Source organism: Epinephelus lanceolatus, chromosome 23 (assembly GCF_041903045.1).
Source record: "Epinephelus lanceolatus isolate andai-2023 chromosome 23, ASM4190304v1, whole genome shotgun sequence".
In the NCBI taxonomy this organism is placed as follows: domain Eukaryota; kingdom Metazoa; phylum Chordata; class Actinopteri; order Perciformes; family Serranidae; genus Epinephelus; species Epinephelus lanceolatus.
In genome coordinates, this window is record NC_135756.1 from 17,328,470 (window position 1) to 17,350,269 (window position 21,800).

The 21,800-nt window shown below is 42.7% G+C and overlaps 1 protein-coding gene across 13 annotated transcripts in view; it reads right to left on the reverse strand.

Annotated features, from left to right (window-relative positions):
* wnk1b (WNK lysine deficient protein kinase 1b) overlaps positions 1-21,800 on the reverse strand; it is a 151,169-nt gene that overhangs the window by 52,305 nt on the left and 77,064 nt on the right. For all 13 annotated transcript variants that reach the window (XR_013490400.1, XM_078165230.1, XM_078165231.1 and 10 more), the window contains exons 4-11: positions 21,305-21,525; positions 16,812-16,969; positions 6,124-6,212; positions 5,346-5,485; positions 5,042-5,121; positions 4,611-4,850; positions 4,398-4,467; positions 2,138-2,331 (exon numbers count right to left, since the gene is read on the reverse strand). Coding sequence is in view for 12 of the 13 variants with exons in the window: in XM_078165230.1 (XP_078021356.1) it covers positions 2,138-2,331; positions 4,398-4,467; positions 4,611-4,850; positions 5,042-5,121; positions 5,346-5,485; positions 6,124-6,212; positions 16,812-16,969; positions 21,305-21,525 (1,192 nt within the window). In the remaining variant the exon portion in view is untranslated. The remainder of the gene's footprint in view (positions 1-2,137; positions 2,332-4,397; positions 4,468-4,610; positions 4,851-5,041; positions 5,122-5,345; positions 5,486-6,123; positions 6,213-16,811; positions 16,970-21,304; positions 21,526-21,800) is intronic.

Sequence of the window (21,800 nt, forward strand, 5' to 3'; positions counted from 1 at the left end):
CTACAGTACAGACTGAAGTATCATCCAGCTGAACAGTATCAGTCAGTGTCGTGTAGGTGCTGCTAAACTGGATCATGTACCCAAAAGGTCACCAGATGGAAATGCCTTAAGTGGGAAATTAAATAAGAAATTCATAGGTACGTATAAAGGTGCTCTTGAGCAAGGAATTAAGACTCATCTGCTGCTGAAAGGTCAACAAGCAGCTGAGTTAAGAGAGCTAAGATACAAAAATCCTGGGTCACAGGAGAGGAGTGGAAACCGTGCTCAGTCAACATCATGAAGATATATATCAGTATTAAATAGGAGTGAACAGACAAGCAAATAAACAAAAGTGGCATAACTCCAATTATTATTATATTTCATTATAAAGATTATAAAGAGTTTCAGAAAAAGTTTTATGTCATATCTGAGGTGAATAATCTCTCTCTCTGAAGACCACTTGTTTGTTGTTCTTCCCTGAATATGAACCCAAACACCATAATAATAAATGCTGCCAATGCACGTTTCTGCAAACCACGGATACCGTATAACTTCAATTAATAGCCCGGGCTATTGTTTGCTTAAATCACTGAAATCAACAGGCAAATTCAGATTCAGATAATATATCAATTAGGAATCATTCATCGAATTTAGCTCCGACAGACAGCGAGTTACGGAATGGACACATAATTTGACATAACCAACAACCTGATTTTATACATTTGAAGAACTTCTATGAAAGAGGTAAACTGCTTGGCAACCAGACCAGGCATCTGGTTGAGACAGGCCTTTATTTGTTAAAATTTGTAGCCACACCAGGCTAGTAAAAGGGAGTTTTAGGATATGTCACATTTGCACATTATCATGTAGCAGATACTTTGAAACTTAGCCTTTCTTTACATTTCTTTATGTGGTTAACATATGTTAAGGTTTAGCCACAAAAACAACTTGTTTATGGTCAGGAAAATATCATGTCTTGGCCAGTTTTTGTGGCACAATCACAGCTGGAAATGTGATGACAGGTCACTAAAAAACAACCACGTTTGGTAGCAGAAAAGCCGCTGGAAACGCTGTGATGAATCGCTAAAAAACAACTGGTTTTGTTGCAGCTTGGCACGCATCTCACCAAGGTGAAACGCCATCCGCGAGCCCCTCAGTCTCCTGATGACAAAATCAGCTCATATACCTCATCACTTCAGAAATGTTGATATGATACATATGAAACATACAAAGGTAGTGTATCTGTGGCTTGCAGAAATGTATAGTGCCAACACTGTCTTATTACAACTGGGCTGGAATATAATGCTTCTGCATGAGCAGAGCAAAAAAACATGAAGGCTGATGTGCTTCCAAGCAAATATGCCCGATTATCAATGTGTAAAAGAAATTTAAAAATACAAAAACAAAGCAATATACAACATAACAACTATAACAAAAAAATAGTAAGTGAGTGAATGACAAATGTAAGAAGTTGATGTATAGATGTGGGGGCATTTAAAAAAAATATGGCTTTTAACATGAAGAACAAGGAGGATTGAGAGAAGGAGAAAGAACGAGGTAAACAGCTGAGAGAATCGAAGGACGGAGAGATGCATGACATGTAGTAGCTGAGGATAAAGTGACTTCCAGTCTTCTAAGATGAAATACATCAGAAAATGAAAGGTTAGCTAGCATAATGTGAGAGTAAGTGGTTGACTGACTACCTGGGTTACTGGTCTGCTGGACTGACTAGCTGAGAATAAACTGACTGCTTGGATGGCTGAGCTTCCTTTAGTGTCTTTAATATTGGCTGACTGATTGTGTTGCTTTATCTCTGTATAATACTGCAAGTTAAAGCCTCAGTAGGCAGGAAAGAAATCAAATACCTTCTAGTACTCCTCTTCTTCAGGTCAGAGGGGATCAGCTTCACATAAAAACCCATCACAACATGCTCTTGTGCATAGTTCAACAAACACCCGCCATTCCCATCCTACTCAGCAACACTGCAAACTTCATTCCTACTCACTCCCACTCCAAAACACACTGCAATGCTCACTTCAAACTGACCAGTCGTGGTCAGCACACCTGCGAGCGTAAGGCTGCTCACAGATGTGTTGAACATGACCTCATCAGTGCTAATCAAACCTACACGTACGTAATGCCGAGCATCACAACTCACCATTTGCTGCGGCGGCTGGGCATAGCCTGGGTGCTGCTGTGGGTTAGCAGAGGGGGTGGAGGGGTAGGGGGTTTGGGGCTGGGAAGGGGGGTGGGAGGAGGGGGGGCAGCTGTACGACATGGTCAGCTGACCCAGGTGGGGGGAGTCTGAGGAGAAAACGGAGGAACCTTGGCCGCTGTCCAGACCTCCTTCAGCTGAGAGAGACAGAAAGAGATGTGTTAAGACATCAGGAGGGTCACCTTCAGTCCTGTGTCTACATATCAGTCTAATAAACTCCATCTTAAAGTAATAACTTGGACATTGGCTCACAATCATGTTATGATTTCTAAAAATGTACTTCGACGTGAGAATGATCTGTATATCTCTGTAGGAATTTTACATTCAAATTTTCTACTGGTTTGTAAAAACGCATTGTAAGAACTTTAGTGGCATACAATTAAAGGGAGGAAGAATTAACAGTCAGTTCCAGTGCATTTTCAGATGGCAATAGGATGACAGTTAATTGTGTGCCACACTTGTAACTCAACAATGGCTGCCCCTGATTTACAGCAAGACACTAAGTGCTTCTCAAAGTCAAGGAAGGATCCTTAACCTCCTGAATTTCAAGGAGGCTACATCATCCTGTCGAAAGACTGTTCCAGTGTCAAGGATCCTTCGAATTCTACCAAGAACTGAGTCCTTCGTCCTGAGAATTTTCAATTTTTATGTGTGTATCCAAAGCAGGTATAAGGAACCCACAATTCTTTTCCCAGGATTTGCCTGAACCGGAGGTGAGGCCTCTTCAGTGACGCACACCTGGGCACTCGCTAGCCTGTTCCAATGTGTGTTCACTGAATGCTAGTAAGGAGTCTTGCCTAGCCTCTATAGAAATATAATTCTATAAGGAGTCTTGCCTAGCCTCTATAGAAATATAATTCTATAGAGGCTAGGCAAGACTCCTTACTAGCATTCAGTGAACACACATTGGAACAGGCTAGCGAGTGCCCAGGTGTGCGTCACTGAAGAGGCCCCGCCTACAGTTCAGGCAGAAGAACCTGCCCTGCCAAGGAAGCATCCTTGCCTTTGAGAAGCACGGATTGACTACGTTTACATGCACAGTAACATTCCACCATTATTCCAAGTATGACAATATTCCTAATTTGATACGGGTCATGGAATCAGCATGTTACACTTGGATATTCTGAATTAGGCCTTATTCCAAAGGAAGCATTTTATTTCGATTAAGACATGGGATATGCCAATATTATTTGGGTTTTGGGAGCATTCTTTGGACATATATAGTGGGCATTTAGAATATGCATCTCAGTTAGGGTTTTTTACCACGGTTTGCAACACATGACATCTTGTCTGTGAGCTCCATGTGCTGTACACAGACCAACAAACCAACAGTTTGCAGGGTTTAGGGTAGGGACACTTGCCCAGAAGAAAAAGCCCAAATTTTATGATTCAATCAGAATCATAAATTTGATTGACAGATTTATCAGCCAATGGTGACGTTCGTTGACCTGCGACGTCAGGGGAGTCTCAAAATTCACCACACAGATTTCTCTCACAAATGTAGAGGTTCACAAATGAAAAGTAGTTTGTAAATGCATATTCAGCGATTCGCATGATCTGTGAATTTATATTACAAGTGTGCCTCAAAATAATATTTGTGAAGCAGAGCGTGTGCATTCCGAATTTATATTACAAGTTTGCATAAAAATTTTATTTGTGAACCAGAGCGTGTGCATTTGCGAAACAGATCGTGTGCATTAGTGAGTCCGAAATACAACTGCGAATTCATTCATTCATAATGAATGAGTTCATTCATTATGAGACTGATATGACCCCATACAAGCAGCTCCAGACATTCCACTTTCCCATACTCTTAATTTCATTTGTTAATGAACTGCATGTACACGGGAATATTAGTGGAATATTAACTTTCATTAGCCATGTCAGTAGCTTAGTAGGATTATTGTTTTGTCGGAATTAAATCAAAAAACGGAATATTTTGTGCATATTGACGTAGTCTTCGACAATATGATACCGGAATAAACCTCTTGGCTCATGGTGAATATTCTGTTAGATGTACACAGTCGTTTGTCACATATTTTTGGAGACTGATATGCTGGAACAAAGTTGCGACCATTGGTCTCACAGTAATCTTAAATCACACATTACAAAGGCTTCATTTAAAGAAAGAACAAGAAATAGTCTAAGATCAGTGTAGAATGTAATGACATCAGCTCTACGTGCTATTTCTAGTTTGTCTTACATGTGTGTGAGATGCCAGTCTGCTGATAGTGAAGCTGCTGCTGCTCCACCTCCGTCTCCTCTGCTTCTACCTGCACACAAACAAACACAAGCAAGAGTCAAGTCCATGTGGTCTTCATTCAAATACTCAATTCTACGACAGGAAAAACGACCATGTGAACTGTTTGATCTTACAGACATTAAACGATGCAAGCTAGCTTACGGTTTCACAAACCTGTGTGTGTGAAGATTTGTGTGTCTCCTGTTGCTGCTGCTGCTGCTGCTGCTGTTGTTGTTGTTGTTGTTGCTGTTGCTGTTGCTGCAGCTGTTGTTGTTCAATCTCCAGTTTTCTCTTCTCCTGTTCCTCTCGTACCAGCTGCCTCTGTTCTCGCTTTCTTCGGATCAGAGACACGCGGTCCTTGATAGCCTTGGCCATGGTCTTGTGGTCAGCCTCGGCAACGTAGCCAGACTCAACCTGTGGAGTTAGGTGAAGTCACACACTTACAACCCTTCGATTTTTCATTTCACACATCAAACCCTCCCGTTTTCATCTCTTTGACTACATAGTTCTCTCCCTTCTGTCTTTTCTTTTCTTGCCTAAATCCGTCACGTTCTCCCGCTACTCGCACCACCATCTGTCCATCCATTCATCAGCACTGTACGTACCATTTCCTGGGCCACATCTTCAGGGACGTCCTTGTTCAGGTCAAAAGAGAACTCGATGGCTTCGTTGTCTTTGTATTTGCCTACAAACAAAATACAAATGGTTGGTCAATCAGCTGTCCCTCTGTTTTCTTGGGAGTTATCAAAATCTTTTGGTTGTTTACCAATATAAGTGCTGAATCGTGACAAATAGGTTAAATGTATACGTCTATAGGGCTAAGACTTTGGGAACTACAAAAATATTCCTATTACAATTTCTTCTACATAAAAAAGATCGTAATTAGATGAAAAATATTCCTTTATATACCTTTGAGCTTCTTGACGTCTTCTATCCTGAGCCACAGTTTGATGGCGATCATTTCCCCATCATCCTCTTCTGCCAGTTCAACCCTGACCCCCGTGTCCTCCTGGAAGAACGCATGGTTCAGCAGTATCTTTATAGCATACCTAGAGGAACAAGAAGAACAAAAATTAGATATATATAAGACTGGCGATGCCTTGTGAGCTGGTCTCCAGCTGATAATCTAATGGTTCAGACACAGTGTTCAATTTATCTGTTGGGACATTTAGTCCAGGGACAGTGTTCCACATATATTTCACACTGTGTCAAAAAAACAAGTTGGATGACAGACCGCCAATCATGTGACTATTCTTCACCAAGAGACCAGTTTTTGGACTGTGAAGAAAAACAAAGAGTGAAAGAGAGGGAGGGGGAAAGTTTGGTTTAGTTGAGTTTCTAAAGCAGCAGACTGGAGGGTACGGTGGATGATTTGGCAGACCCACAGCATGAGCAGAGAGCCAACAGAAGAGTTTTTATTTCTGACCAAGCAGCTGTGAATCAGAACAGGATTTAGAGAAAAGGGTGATTTTGTTATCAAACATTACTGGGTGTAGCGGTGTTGTTACTGTAATCTTTTATTTTTAAATAAAGTTAGAAACTGAATGGAAATCTTGCCAAAGTCATGGCGGCGTGCCGGCGTCCATATAGCATCTATAAATCCAAAGATAATACTAAATATCAACAATGCCGTGTCTGGCTTTGATCTGTGAGTGTGTGTGTGTGTGTGTGTGTGTGTGTGTCTCACCTCTCATCCTTGTTTGTTCTGATGCAGCCCTCTATAATTTCCTTCACCTCAGGAATGGCCACCTTATCGAAACTGCCAGGCTTCACTCCCTGCACACACAAAAAGAAGAGCAGTGAAGACAAGGGAAATTTTAGAGAAAGATGAGGAGTCGGTAACACACACAATCTCTCTCTCACACACACTCACAGACACACACACACACACACACACACACACACACACACACACGTGCACACACACACACACACACACACACTAAAAAGCATACAGACTTGCTGGAGTTGGACAAAGCATTTATGTTTTTTCTCACTAATGCAATGGGTCCCAACTGGTGGGTTGTGGTCCAAAAGTGAGTCACAGGTCCATTCTGAATGGACCGCAAGCGACTAAGGAACATGTCAAGTTTGTTAACAAAACACTTTATTTTAGAGTACTGTAAATTTCCAGCACAGAACTTTTACTTTAAAGTTCAGTTTCCTGCTGTAGGGTGAGTGACTTACTGACAGCTACTTGACAGAGACGGCAAACTAGCTCAACAACATGGCAAAACGCAAGTATGATGCTGAATGCATTAAACTGTGTGGACCTTGAACAAATGGCTAAGGAGAAATCTGGACCCCATTGCTGGACCAGTTGGGAACCACTGCCAACTTATGTATGGGTAAAATTTACCATAGGCTGCCATCTGTCAGTACACACTGCATTTTATTCCAGGAAACAGGTCTATGTTTGCTTGCTGTTTTTGTTTTGGCTCTGTATATCACGCACAATACAATTATTCTTCAAAATAAGACAATAGAAAACAGGACAAATAAATTTAATAGTCTGAAATATGAACAAATTGGAAAGCGTCAAAAAACTTCCAATTAGGAAAGGCAGTGTTTTTGGTAACACTGAGCAAAAATTCCATAAAAACGTTGAGCGTATTGTCATTCAGGTGCATTCAGAGAAAACTAGACTTCTGCACCTCCTCTTTGCTCCATTTTCAGGCTTAAGAAAATCGAGGCCATGATGGGAAACTTTGGCCAATCACAGATCATGTCAGAGAGAGGGCGTTCCTATTGGCTGTTCTACAAATGCCGATGCAAGTGCACATCCCTTCAACACCAAAAAGGAAGATGGACTTATCAAAAAAAGTCTGCAACGAAATATGATATAGCGTTTCAGAGATGGAGAGAAAATGTTTTTAATAATTTAGCCTTATGCTAACTGAAACAAAAGGCTCACAGTTGCAACTAATTCCAGTTTATGTTTATGTTGCTAGCTAGTATCACACTGTGAAATCTTGAAGGGCTTTTCAAATCTGCAAAGAAAACAGGACGGTAATTCTCACTGACTCGTCTCTGGTGGGAGGGGCTTAGGACAGATTGGGGAGAGCTACAGGAGGAGGGTGTATTTTCAAATTCTTCTTATGCCTTTTCCAGAAAACTGCCTACTCCAGCTTTAACTGCCAAGTTCCTATTACTTACTGCAGGATTAACTGGTCCTAATCAAATTAAACAGAACTGTGTCTGTGAAATACCCATTCTGTACTTCAAATTGATGAGCCATGCAAATAGAGCAGTTTGCCGTAACAATGCTGAATGAAGGCTGAACACTGGACAGACAGAGGTCCTGCAAGTGAGTGAGACTGCCGAGGGTTAATTCCCGCATAAACCCAGATATCCTCTCAGGAATACATAATGAATCACAGCTGTTCAGGGCCAATTAAGAACACTAGAGCCCACGCTGATGGATAACACTAATAACAAGGCATCAGCAGGGACCCATTCTGGAGTTTGGCACTAAGAAAAGGCACTTCTGAGGGGAAATATTAGAAAAGGCAACACTGGAAATGCAAACAGAAAAGAAAACAGCTATAAGAGAACATATGATGTTAGCATTATGTAGCTAAATGCAAAGCAGGGTGTTAGAGCTTCATGATAAGAGGTAAAGATGGTCTTTTTTTGGCACTTACTAAGAAGACAGAACCTCTAAAGGCCCGTCAGATTTTTAGGTACACCATTCAGAAGTGTGGCTACACAGCCGACCAGAAGGCATCTTAATGACCGGCCCATTCATTCAAACAATGGAGGAACAAAATAGAGACTGAGGCAAAGCTGAACAAGAGGGCAACTGAAGCTCAATCCTGAATTAATAAAAAGGTAGCAAAATAAAATTACATGCTCCAGAAAATCTCTCCATCTGTATCCGCCTGCATAGACGAAGCTTCAGCGTATAATATGTCAACAAACTCTCTGTAATTAATTAAATGCATTTGCTTGTTGTGTGTAAAATCTAGCTGAACAGAGCCCACTTGAATGCAGATATCACAAACACAAAAGGCTGGAGGAATAATCAATGAGACATTCAAGTTATTAACACAGTCCAAAACTTATTACATCGTACATAATACACCCATTCATCTCATAAAGATGAACGTAAAACTCTCATAACACTCATGACAAGAGAGCCAAAAAAGTGACAGGCAGACAAGTAAAAGATTTGACAAATAAAGGTGTAACTTACCTAGAAGTACTGACAAATACACTAGAGACCTGTATGACTGATGGATGTTAACTAATGGGCTAACTGACGGTTTGTCACAAGAGACAGAAAGACTGACCGACAGTTTATCTCAACCTGTTCATGCCAGCTAACGGCCACCTACGTCCAGCTCCGTCTTCCCCTCCTCCTTTCTTTCTTTCTTTACTTTCTTGGCCAGTTTCTCTCCTGAAACCCCCCAGTACACCATTGCGCAACAACCCCCCATCCCTCTCTCTCTCCCACACACACACACACACACACACACACACACACACACACACACACACACACACACACACACACACTCCTGTGATTCCAGGGCCAAACAAAGTTAGGACTGATGGAGAAAGTAATGTTATTAAGCCTGACAGAAGAAGGGAGGATGAAGGAGAGAGAGACGGCGAGATTTCAGTTTAACAGGGCTGATTGGAGGTCAGGAATGTTCCAGAAGGAGAAGAACCATGAAGTGTGTAAACAACATTGTACGTCAAGGTGTCATAAATAAGTCCCTGCAACCGATGAGCTCTCAGAGGGCCCCGCCTCACAGTTATACAAAATTAAAAAGGAAGTGGAAAAGTGTGAAATATTGATGTGAAAAAAATATGCGTAGTAAAAATGGTCATTGAGGCGTACTTTCCCTTCGCCAATCCAAGGCCCATTCCAAACCTATTCAGCATGTGACCTGTTTAAAGTGTGCAACTTTGCAATGTCTTGTGACCCATTGTAACTGGCTCCATATGTTAATGGGTTATGACCTGCACAACCACAGTGTGTTATTGCCCAGTTTTACTACTACTACTACTACTACTACCTGGAGAATCAAAATGATCCAATATTTCTCAAAAATAAGATTAGAATAACATCTGGAAAATAAAGATGAATAGAATTTTGTAATTTTTTTTTTCTTTTCTTTCTTTGAAGTACATCATTATCCTGCAACCAAACACCACTTTGTCAAACTGAGAATCAGTTGGTGACAACGCAAGAGCCTTATCCTCCTGAGACCTTAACTTTCGTTTGGTATGCAGTTTTAATGTCTCCTAGATATTTAGGATCAGTAGGACCTGATAAGCATAAAAAAAAATCTAACATTGTCAACGATAATTAAGTCCCAATGTCCTTAAACGAGACGGTAATAAAGTCCCAGTGTCTTCAAACGAGTACTTCCGAATTATCAGTGTCTTATCTTGTTACTGTTGCTAAAATTGGTCAAATTTGTTGCCATATCAAACTACAAGCGTTATCAATAATAAATAAACAAGTTTCAACCATTAAATGTGATCAGGTTGATCAGACTGACAACCGGTCTAAGTTAAGTAGAATGAAGTGTAAGGTCAAGTAAACCCAAAATGTGATGACACAGGGTCTCGGGAGGTTAAATCAACACAGAGATGATCAAGATGAAAAGAAAATACCAAGGCAATATTAAGACACAGCACAATAGACCAAAGAAGCAGAACTTACTACCAAATGTCCCTGAAAAACACTTGATCAAAATGCATAATGTGTCAGTGACCTGTCAGAGGAGCTGGTAACTGTGTTATTAAGCTTATTAGACCATCAATAAACTGCTGTGTTCACACTACAAGCGACATGGCAATAGGCTAGAGGTCATTTTCAATGGAAGCCTGTGACGTGAAGCTACAAACTGATGCCCTGTACTTGTTGCTGCGTGATTGGTTCGTCGTGCTACATGTCAAACTTAAGCTGGCCTCAACTTTTTTCAGTGCTCCTATTACTGATGATGTGTTAGCTTTCTGTGTATTGCGGTGCACACAGGGAAACAATGGGGCCTTAAAATGTGACGGTACAATGGTGCTCAGACATTGATGAAAGCGTGATGTATTTTTGACCAAATACAAATTTTAGATGGCAATGATTCGTGTGGCTTTGTTACATGTAGTAGACACATGCAAGCCCATGACAATGTAGCTACATCAACGAGCACTTGAGCAACACTTCAACAGCCACTCTGCGATAATGTAGCTGGTCACGCTGTTGCTGTGTCGCTTCTAGTGTGAACACATCATCAGGCAGTAAGCCTTTATGCTGCAGTGGACATCATAACCCAACAGAGTTTGTATGTGATTAAGAAAAGTATTTAAATTCACATTTACTGCATTATTTTCTAACGTTGCAGTTTCGACACATTGGGGGTTAACTGAGGTCTCTAGCTTTGTGAGAAACAGAGGGTGGGAAGCTGTAAGGACGGATTAGGCAGTGAAATGAAAGGAAGCAGGTGACTAGGGCACCCTGGGGTTGTCACAAGGTTGTGTGTGGTGTGTGTGACAATAACAAATAGGGACAACTGAAGTTGGTTGTTTTGACTCAGTATCTGGCTGACTGGATTAAAAGATCTGGAAAGCGTGACAACTCTCAGATGTACGAGATTACTGCTATTTGATTATGACTCAAATACATACACACAAACAGAGGCTGTGGTTACAATGGTAATCGAATATGGTTCCTTCAAAGTAAGGGTGTGATTTCAATCTTGTGGGAGTGAGAGGAGGGAATAGAGACAGGGAAGGAAAGGTCAGGGGGGAGGCAAGAGGGACAGTGGGACATATGGATTGAAATATTCTGTGCATGAAGCTTCTTTAATTAAACTCAGAGATTCAGAGGATGACAGAAGACAGAAAGATGGATTCTCTTCTCTCACAGTGGTGTTCAGAAGCAGGGAAGCAATCCTAACCCCAATCCTTTCAATTTAAATATGTCGGTCAGATAGTATGGACGGGCACCGAAAGGATTTGATCAATTCCAGGGCTGTCCCTGACTCAGAATTATGTCAGTCAAATCGGACGTGGCTGTTCATTACAATTATTATACAATCCTTTTTTCCCATGTAGAGTTTGAGAGTTTGAACGGAGGTCAGCAGGACACTCAGGGTGACAGTGACATTCATGAAATGTAGTAAACAAGACAAGTTAGCCTTCTGAGCTAATGCAGGCTAACTATGCTAATGACAGATTGGAAATATTCAATATTTTTTGGCAAATGGTAAATGGACTGGTCTTGTATAGCGCCTTTCTAATCTTCCGACCACTCAAAGCGCTTTTTACACTACGAGTCCAGTGTTTCCCATTAATTAACAAAACTATGGCGGTCCGCCATAGTTTAATTTGACCCGCCATAGTTTCTAAATAAAAGATTTAGGCTGCCGAAAGTATTGACTTCTCATGATATAAATAATATCTCGAACGCCGTAGCGTTTTGTGCCGATGTGCTCAGGCTGTCAGATCCAGCGCTCCACAGTGGGAGCGTTCACTCGACTAAAAATAGGTGTGTGCAAACTGTAAAAAATATTTAGGGGCACATGTGCGCATAAAAAAAAATCAGCCGAAGCAGCCTATATTTTTGGCAATAAAAAAATATGATAATCTAACCACAAATGTTGGAGGAACTCCAGCCACCTTCCCTCTTCCCTCTTCCCCGTGTGACACGGTTATGGGCGGTTTTCCAAGCCACAGTCGGCACAATGAATATAAGTCCCACTGTCGGCTGGGTGGAAATAAGTCAAAGGGCTCTAGTTTCCCGGCGCAGCACAGGGTGGCGAACCCCGCGCAGAGCTAGTTTCGAGCAGCGCAACCCAAGGCGCGCTCAGTTTGGTAGTTTGGCAGACCGAGGTGCACTGAGATGGGTGTGGTGGCGCAGCAGGGGGAGGTGTCGACAGATCCAGCTTGGCGCACTGACAGTTTCGTGCCAAAAGGCTTCGCCGAAAGGTGCGCTAAAAGCTCGCCATCTGAAACCAGGTCTACTGTCAGCGCAGGCGGAGCGCAGCCGGTGTAAGCCGAAGTTTGGCTGACCGGCGGACAGTGCGCACACGTCACCACAACCTCACAGGCAGGTTTCCAGAATGTCAGGCACATTAACGATGCAATAAATAGCCGCAAAATCACTATTCAATGCAACTATCTGCAATCAGCACATAAATGTATCTCTATATCGACTGTCCCGTCACATCTGATGTCAGATCAAAGGGGATTGGCACGTTTGGCACGTTTGGCACGCGTAATGGAAACCCAACCTGATTTGATTAAACAGCTGCAAACTAATGAGTTCACATCCCTCTCAGCCAACCACAAGCAGCCACAGCATCAGATAGAAAAGCCATCATCATCTTAGAAAAGCCAAAAGAAAAGAAACAGAGTGAGACTGCGAGAGAGAAAGAGAGAGAGAAACGCATCATTGATTTACAATTGTGGTGACCTCCTCCCAGGCTACCTTTGCATCATCAGCCCGTGGAGGTCTGCTCGCAGTTCCGTATATTCGTACACTGCGAGCAGACCTCCGGGACCAAAACATCAGTTTCCTCCTGGGAGAAGTTTGGCCGTCTGACACTGCTGCTCTCTTCTGCCATGGCGAATTGAGTAAACTCTCATTACGCCTTCGCGCGGTGCATTTAAGGGCGAGGAGAGGGGCTCATTTGATTGGTGTGATGTGTGTAAAACCCACTCCACGCCTTCTCTCCTCCCTCTTTCCGACTTGCGCAGGTAGGAGGGACGGAGGTGGGACAGACGAGTAGCTGCGCCAGCGCGCACGGTGTGCCAAACTTGCAAAATCCGCCTGGCCACACCCAGTTGGCGAAGCGCAGGTGCGCTGCGCCCCCGCCTCGCCCGGTCTGTGAAACTAGAGCCCAGAGTGTGGAGAAGAGGGACCGGGAAAAGCGGCGGACCTCCGGGGAAGCCTGCTCCATTCTCCCCGCAGTTAGGGACCGTTCGCCACAGTACTGCTGCTGGGCAGGGTGGAAATAAGTCCTGCAGAGTTTCAGAGGACCTGGAGAATGTTTTAGGATAGTAATAACATTACCCCCCCCCCCCCCCCCACAGTTTCCCAAAATCCTGTGGGAAACACTGGAGTCACATTCACCCATTCACACACACATTCATACGCTGATGGAACAGCCATTGGGAGCAATTTGGGGTTCAGTATCATGCTCAAGGACACTTCGACATGTGAACTGAAGGAGCCAAGGATAGAACCGCCGGCCCTCCGATTGGTGGACGACCTGCTCCACCTCCTGAGCCACTGTCGCCTAACACTAGACATCAAACAAAAGCCAGAGACTGTATCATATTAACATATTAATGTGAGCTTCACCACTTCTAACAACCAAAATACATGGGAAATAATGGCAGTGTGACCACACAGAAGCCGCACTTCTGTGCCCCATGTATATCGGCTGACACCCTGGTTCTGAATCCCCAGCTACCTCTATCAAAGAACAACATGAAAGCAAAGAGTGCTCACTCTGCTGCTAAACCTGGGGACCAAAATATGCCCAGAAGCATACTGTCCAGTGACTGACAAAAAGAAGACAAAAATAAACCTTCACTTCAGTATTTCAGTCGACTGAGGGGTCTACGACTTATGACTCAGATCTTCAACTTTCAGGGGGCAGCCCTGATAAATTCCATTGCTGAACTGAACATCTAAAGATAAATTAAAGCATGTACAAGTAACCACAAACATTTAAATCAGTGGTTCCCAAACGTGTCAAGTTGGCAAAAAAGGAAAAAAAAAAAAAAAACACACTTTATTTTTTTAGGTACAGTACATTTCCAGTACAGAGCTTTTATTTTGAAGTGCTATTTTCTCCTGTAGAATGAGTGACTATCTGACAGCTACTTAAGAGAGACAGCAAACTAGCTTGACATCATGGCCAAACACAAGTATGACACTTAAAGGAGAAGTCCGGTATTTTGCACTTTGAGCCCCATTTCTGGGTTGTTTATGATGCAATAGAGTGGCTAAGACCAAAATAGTGACAATTGCTCATTTTCTGAGATTTGGTTTGCCCCTGCCTGGCTTAACAGTGCTGCCTATGGCCATGTGTGAACCTGTCCTAAAACCACCTTAAATGTTTGTTTTCAAAGAGTGGTCAGTGGTGTTCGTTGATGTTCTGACATAAAAATTGTAGCAAACTGTGGTTTCCATCCGTGGTTTCGCTATTCATCTCAGTTGTGGAACTATTTTTTCAGCTGCCTCACACCCGTGTGTAAACTTCCGCTTGATTGTTTGTTTGACCCTGAGACGTTATACACTCCAGCCCACATGATGGCGATAATGCTCCTTTATGTGGGTGTTGCCAACTGGCAGGAAACCATTGCAATGTGATGGGACAAAGAAAAGAAGCAGAAGAAGAAGGTTGGTGTTGTGATCAAAGGCATCGTACTGCGAAGGTTGTTTACAAGCGAGTAATCCATTGTGCAGTTGTTTAAACTAACTTTTACATTCGTTCTCGTTCTTCCTCCAGGAGTGCACACAGCAGTGTCGAGCTGGCACTTTCGCTGAGCTAAAAGACTACAATGACTACAACCTTGTCGTAAACAACCCCCTTTCCGTTTCCGGTGAGCATTACTACCAACGGACAATGAGGCTTTGATAGAAAACCAATGGATTACACAAACTGTCAAATAAATCATCACGGAAACCACAGTTTGCTACAATTTTTATGTCAGAACATCAACGAACACCACTGACCACTCGGTGAGTTTCATGAACATTTAGGGTGGTTTTAGGACAGGTTCACACATGGCCATTGGCAGCACTGTTAAGCCAGGGAGGGGAAAGCCAAATTCTCCGAAAAGGAGCAATGGTCAAAATTTTGGTCTTAGCCACTCTATTTCATCATAAACAACCCAGAAATGGGGCTCAAAGTGCAAAATACCGGACTTCTCCTTTAATGTATTACACTGTGTGGACCTTGAACTAATGACTAAGGAGAAATCCGGACCCTGTAGCTGGACAAGTCACGAGTACTCTTGCAGGCTTTATCTGGCTATAATTATCACAAATACTGTAAGTGCAACAGAAAATGGAACACATCAGTTTTTATTTTTGGTACACACATTTAAGGAAACTGCTGTGAGTGTGTGTCTAAAGTTACCATTAAAGTTTAATGTTAGAGCTGTAACAGAAGCACTTGTTTTAGCTGAGGGGGATGTTGCACTCATCCAAAAACGACAAACAGCACTGCATTCCTGTACCAGACAAATACTAAGGGATAACAGTGGTAGTTTTTGCAAAGAAAAGTACTGATTTATGTTTGTAAAAGTGCGCACACATATGCTTGAGCACCCTTTCTGATTTGCACTGATGCTTCGGCAACGTAGGAATTGTTTTATGTTTCCAATTAAGCTAAAATAAAAGATGTGTTGAGACAGATAGAAGCAGAGAGCGATAATGGAGGCACTAGAGGAGGAGGACAGAGAGGGATGAAGAGAAAGAGAGATTTCTAGTAAATTCCTCTGGTCCATTAACATCACTGTCAGCCTCCACAAAGCTGAACTCAGTCCCGTGAGGAAAGGAGGGAGACAGCTCTCATCTGCCTGTGTGTGTGTGTGTGTGTGTGTGTGTGCGTGTGTGTGTGTGTGTGTGTGTGTGTGTGTGTGTTGGGGTGATGACCTCAGCAGCACTCAACTTAAAACAGCCTCTGATTGCATCTGTTGTCCGCTCTCCGTCTGTGTTTTGGTCTCTGTCTCGTTTTTTCCTTTTTTTTTTTTTTTTGTTTCCAGCCAACTGTCATCTACATTTAATGCAAAGCTTGAAAATGTTACAAAACTGAAAGTGAATGAAAAGCGAGTGCATTTAAAATCGAATGAAGTGATGCAGGAGTGTTCTTCCTGTCATATTTCATTCATGGCATTTCCCTCATACATGTCTCACAGTTCTCTGCATTCACTTTCTCTCAGACGAGCTTCAGGGTTTAAATGTCTTGCTCAATACGGACACAACAACATTCCTCGAGGGTTTTCAGGTCTTTAATTTGTTTCGCCTTTATATGCAATAGCTTGCTTGGTATTGCTCTCTAGTGGTGGAGAAAAAAATGCAGCTAAAGGAAAACAAATCTTCCCATGGTGCTACTGTTTTCCTTTTAACATTTGCAGGAGAAAGAGGCTGGCAGAGAGAGAACAAGCGAGAGACTAATGAGTGCAAAAACACAGTCATCTGACTGGATCTCCGGCAGCTCATGCCAAACTTGTTAATACAGTCAGTAAACAAGTATGGAGGGAGTGGCAGAGAGAGCCGCACGGAGGAGGGTGGAGATTAGAGACAAACAGGGCTGTTAGATGCAACACATGAATGTCACAACACAGTCATTCACAGCGGAGGCGTTCAAAACAAATACTTGTAATGTAGAGGAAATGCACTCTTACACTAGTAACCCTCCTGTAGATCTGGGCAGCATTTTGACATTCAGAGTAGGGGTACTCTGAGGTTGCCATCTCCAGCATGCACATCCCGAAGGCGTAGACGTCAACGGATTCATCGTACTTCTCCTCATACATCTCTGGAGCCATAAACTCTGGGGTTCCTGGTGAGAGGGAGAGGAAAAACAGTGAACTGTTGCATTGTGCTGGAGTTTTAGATCTCTCAGTCAGACCTAAAAAAAACACTGGCTCAGTTGGTTAAAGGGTCAGTTTGGTATTCTTTTAACCTGGACAATATTCTCCCATATTTTTGTGACTAAGTGAACTGTGAAACAGGCTGCAATGTTACCACTTGGGGTATGTTTAAAAGTGCTTATTTTTTGCCATTGACAGGCTCAGATTGTTAATGTAAGTGTCTGACAACATGATAGAGAGGATCCCTACAAAAAGAGGCCTTTTTGGTTGCGCAACATCCTATTTGTTCAACCCAGGGTTCAGCAGTGTTACTGATTAAAAAAAATTAAAGCTGCAAGCAGCGATGAACGGGCCCTTGCAGTTCACACACGTCGGGGCATGCTGCCGTCGGGGGGCGTGCACCTAGAAGTCTTGTCAGCTGTAAAGGCCAATTTCCACCAGATGCGTGTTGGTTGCGTCTGCGCTCCGGCACGGCAGCGGAGCCGATAGGATTCCATTCTAGTCAATGTGTGTGTTTCCACCAGCTGCGGCTGTGCTGCGTTCCGGCTCCGTCTCAGCTCAGGCACTCCGGAGCCCTCCGCAACAGATACGCAGGACTTCTATTTTTGCCGGACGCCGGAGCACAATGCAGCAATTCAGCACAGAGCAGATCGTACGGGGCAGGAAGTTGTGCACAGAAACACAATAAAACATCCGGTTAATTTTCAAAATAAAGTACATAGTGTTCACGGCGGATCATATTTCCCTGCACTACACCTTAAAAACAACATAATGGGCAGAGGCAGGCCTGAAGTCAACAGGTCAGAGGTTTTCAGACGTCATTTCACCCCGTGAACACCATGGAAGAGGAGATATTAATCATGGCAGTGCACCGAGATGTCTTCCGGCGGAGCTGCACCGCACAGCAAACGCAGCCGGTGGGTATTGACGGACGGCGGAGCGTGCAGCGGATAACCAGCGCTGCCGTTCTGCAACGGACACGCATCCAGTGGAAATCCGGCGTAAAAAATAAAAAAATAAACGTTATCTCTTACTTACATTTCCAGTATACAGGTAGGCACCCAACCCACGTATGTATTTTTCCAAAAAGTAGAAGCTGAATACATGCCCAATAGTTCAAGGTCTTCTGACTCTTTAAAAGTTGACATGGTGTCTCTAGCTCAAAGTATGAGGGACAAGAAGAGGTTGAAAGTCCATGAGTTTTGAAGAGGATTTGAAGATTTTCCAATTTACTTCCATTCACACTAATTAGACTGCCATCAGAGCGCCACCTATTGGCCGATTTGCACCAAATTTTGCATAAAACCCTCATCGGGCCATGGAACACAATTAGCAAAAGTGTATGAAAGACTGTCTGTTTTGAAAACAATGTGCAGGAATTTGTTGTTTTATATTTTGGCCGTTTTTTGGACGATCAAAATTCTTTTAATAACTTTTTGTCAGGAGGGTTGACAGATGCTACATGCAAAGTTTGGTGCATATCAGTCAAATCGCCTAGGAAGAGTTCGAAAAAGTACGTTTTTCATTTGTCACGATTTAGCGATTGGAAAGTTACCGCGAAAGTGGGCGTGGCTTACACCACACAATTCAGCTGAATTCAGAGAACACGTAAATAGAAGGTTTAACAATGTGCGACATATTATGTGGGAGTTATTATCCAAAAACGCTTTTGCATTGAAAATAGCGCCACCTGCTGGTCATTTTTGGTGTACGAGTTACAGTCCTCAGGAGGGCATTGACAATAATTCTACCAAGTTTCGTGTTAATCCGCCCAACCGATGTTGAAATATAAAATACTTCAATTTAAAGAGCGCCGCCTTGTGGTCATCATTGTGACATTTTGCGAATTTGCGGAAAAAAAAAAAAAAAACTATAGGCGGAAATAGGCGTGGCCTATACCACGAGATTCAGCACAATTCACTGAATGCGTGGATATAAGGTTTTTGAATGTGCAACAAAGTATATGGGAGTTATGAGCCAAAACGCACTTTCCTTAATAATAGCGCCACCGTGGAAATTCAGGACGACAATAGATTAGAAAATTTTTCGCCAGGTGTGACATATATTCCAAGTTTGGTGAGTTTTGGGGTATGTTCAGGCAGTGAAAAATGCGATCATATGGGCGGAAGAAAAAAAATATATATATATATAAATAATCGGGAGAAAAACAATAGGGACCTCGCAGGTCTCCTGCTCGGGCCCTAATTAATTTTCCTTGAGCCACAAACCATATTTGAGCCTTCTGGCAACACTGCGTATTAAGTCTAAATTAGCCTACTGACCTTAAAAATAAGTCTACATGAGCATTAAAAACATGTTCTACCACAAGATTGTAAAGCATGTTGCATATTGCACTCTGCAGTGAAATATTTATGATTATTTGGTACTTTAACATTGCAGCCTCGGCAGTGACAGCAAACAAATCTGTCCAAGTGCTATTAAATGCTGTATTTTCCTCTGAGAATTTTACTTTTATGGATTTGGAAGCCATTGCTAGCCTAGCTAGGGAGGCTCAAAACTAGTCACTGGTTTCGATTTTGGCAAAAATTTAGAGGAAAGGGGAAAGGTGCCAGACCACAGACATATGATGCATATTTTAGGTGAGGAAATGTTAAAACTTCAATTTTTAATTCAGTGTGTAGGCTACACATTGTTACAATTGGAGAATGTGCAATATCTGTCGGCTGTGATTGGGTGTTCCTTGTCACATGACTCGCGGTGTGCGCTGCTGCGTTCAAAAGGTTGAACTCGGTTTATCTCAAAGTGCAGCCATCGCGCCCTGAAAAATGGGAACTAGTGTGTGCCACGATGGCGTCACTCTGGTGTTTGAGCGCACCTGTCATGCGTCTACATTGAAAACAATGAATTTGAAGGCACAAAAAACGCAGCATGTGTACAGCCCCAAAAGTTCCTGAGCCGCAGATTGCCTTCCCCTGGTTTAACCAGAAACATCCCTACATTCACCATGGCCTTACCAACAGGACTCCACATTAAACAGTTATTTTAGCGTGTATAGAGCCAGCGCATTTTTCAAATCTGACAAGGTTAATTCAAATCAAACCAGAGCTGGTGAATGTTGGAACAGTGGAAAGACAAAGCAAGATGGCTTCTATGAGTTTCATTTTGTTTCTGAGGACTTTGAAATGTGTTTTATGATTATAAAATTACTGTTTATTAACGTCGGGTGGGTTTGGCGATAGCGATTTTGATGCTTTCAGCTGTTTCTGGTAAAACAACAAGGATCTTACTCTTTAACAAAAAGGTCTGTCTCTGTAAGGATCCTTTCCATAACGTTGTCAGACACTTAAAATGATAATCAGAGCCTGTCAGTGGCAAAAACACAGCACGTTTAGCCTCATAAACTGACGGCGCACACATGCCCTGAGTGATTACATTGAAGCCTGTTTCAAAAATTGTTGCTCCAATTAGACATTTAGACACCAAAACATGGAAAACAGGGTCAAGGTTGAAAAACACTGGTGACCCTTTAAGTAACATACTAAAATGGTTTATGGTAAGTCAAGGACTTAAATCATAAAAATTCCCAAAACACAGCTGGAAATCTTAAATAACAAACTCACTTACTGGCACCACATACTAGTCTTGTTGTGTTCGTGCACATTCATGCGTATGTGCGTGTGTGTTTGTGGATTTCTGCAAGTGTCCAAATACTTGAGGTCTGTCTAATTACTACAGTGCAGCTGTGAGAGTTACAAAGCCTATCATTCTCGCCTGGAGTGCATGAGAATATGCACAATAATGTACTTGTGCGCGAATACGAATACCAGAATATCTGTGGTTGACTATGCAACTGAAAAGCAGCCAAGTCATTATAGCGAGCGCAGCAGGCACTTTTTACTCAACTTGAGTTTAAGTGTGTGTTATGTGCAGGCTGTGTGTTTGGGGGTGTATTCTCTGCTGTGTGTATGCAGCCATCACATCTCCAGACAGCTTAATCCCAGCTTAATAACAGACTGAATGGTGTGTATTTCACATTTCAAAATACCTGCGGTTTGCTTTTACAACCAGACATTTTAGGAGCAGTAAAATTAATCTACAGTAGGCGTGTGTAGAGTGTAGGTTCGGTTATACGTGACAGCCTGTGTGGACGTGTATGTCAAGTGCTTATTGTTACGACAAACTCACATAAATGATGTCAGTTGTTTCACTTTCTCCACCTTCACAGATCTAAACATTTCATTCTGGTAAACAGCTTTACGTCTGAGGAAAGGCTGGTGTGTGTTCATGCAAGAGATAAGTAATTTGCGTCTTCGGTGACTGTGCACTGTACATGCTTTTCCTACCTATGACACTCTTGGCAAAGGAAGCCCTCTTAAGTGTGGCTAAACCCAGGTCCCCTATCTTCACCGAGCCCGTGGGCCCCGTGATGAAGATGTTGTCGCATTTCAGGTCCCTGTGAATAATGGGCGGGGCTCTGGTGTGCAGAAAGTGAAGGCCTTTGAGGATCTGTCTGCACCAGGAACGCAGGACCTTGATTTTCATCACCTTGAAACGCTTCAGGTAGCTGCGGGACAAAGAAATGGCACAGAAGACGGCGTGTCAGTCAACAAAGGAAGATTAAGTGTACAAAATTATGCAGAGAGCAGCAGGTTCAACCCCATCGCAGCTCTTCAGCAGCCGTGTATCCTGTTCAAGTGGCCTCTTGTCTGAAGAAAGTCACATTGTAAAGAGACACTAGCAAAAAAAAAATAAACACACTGAAACAAACCTGCCCTTCTATGTGTCTCATCTGTAGCATCACGTTATTGAGGTTTAGGGGCACTCTGAAGTGTTCTCAAT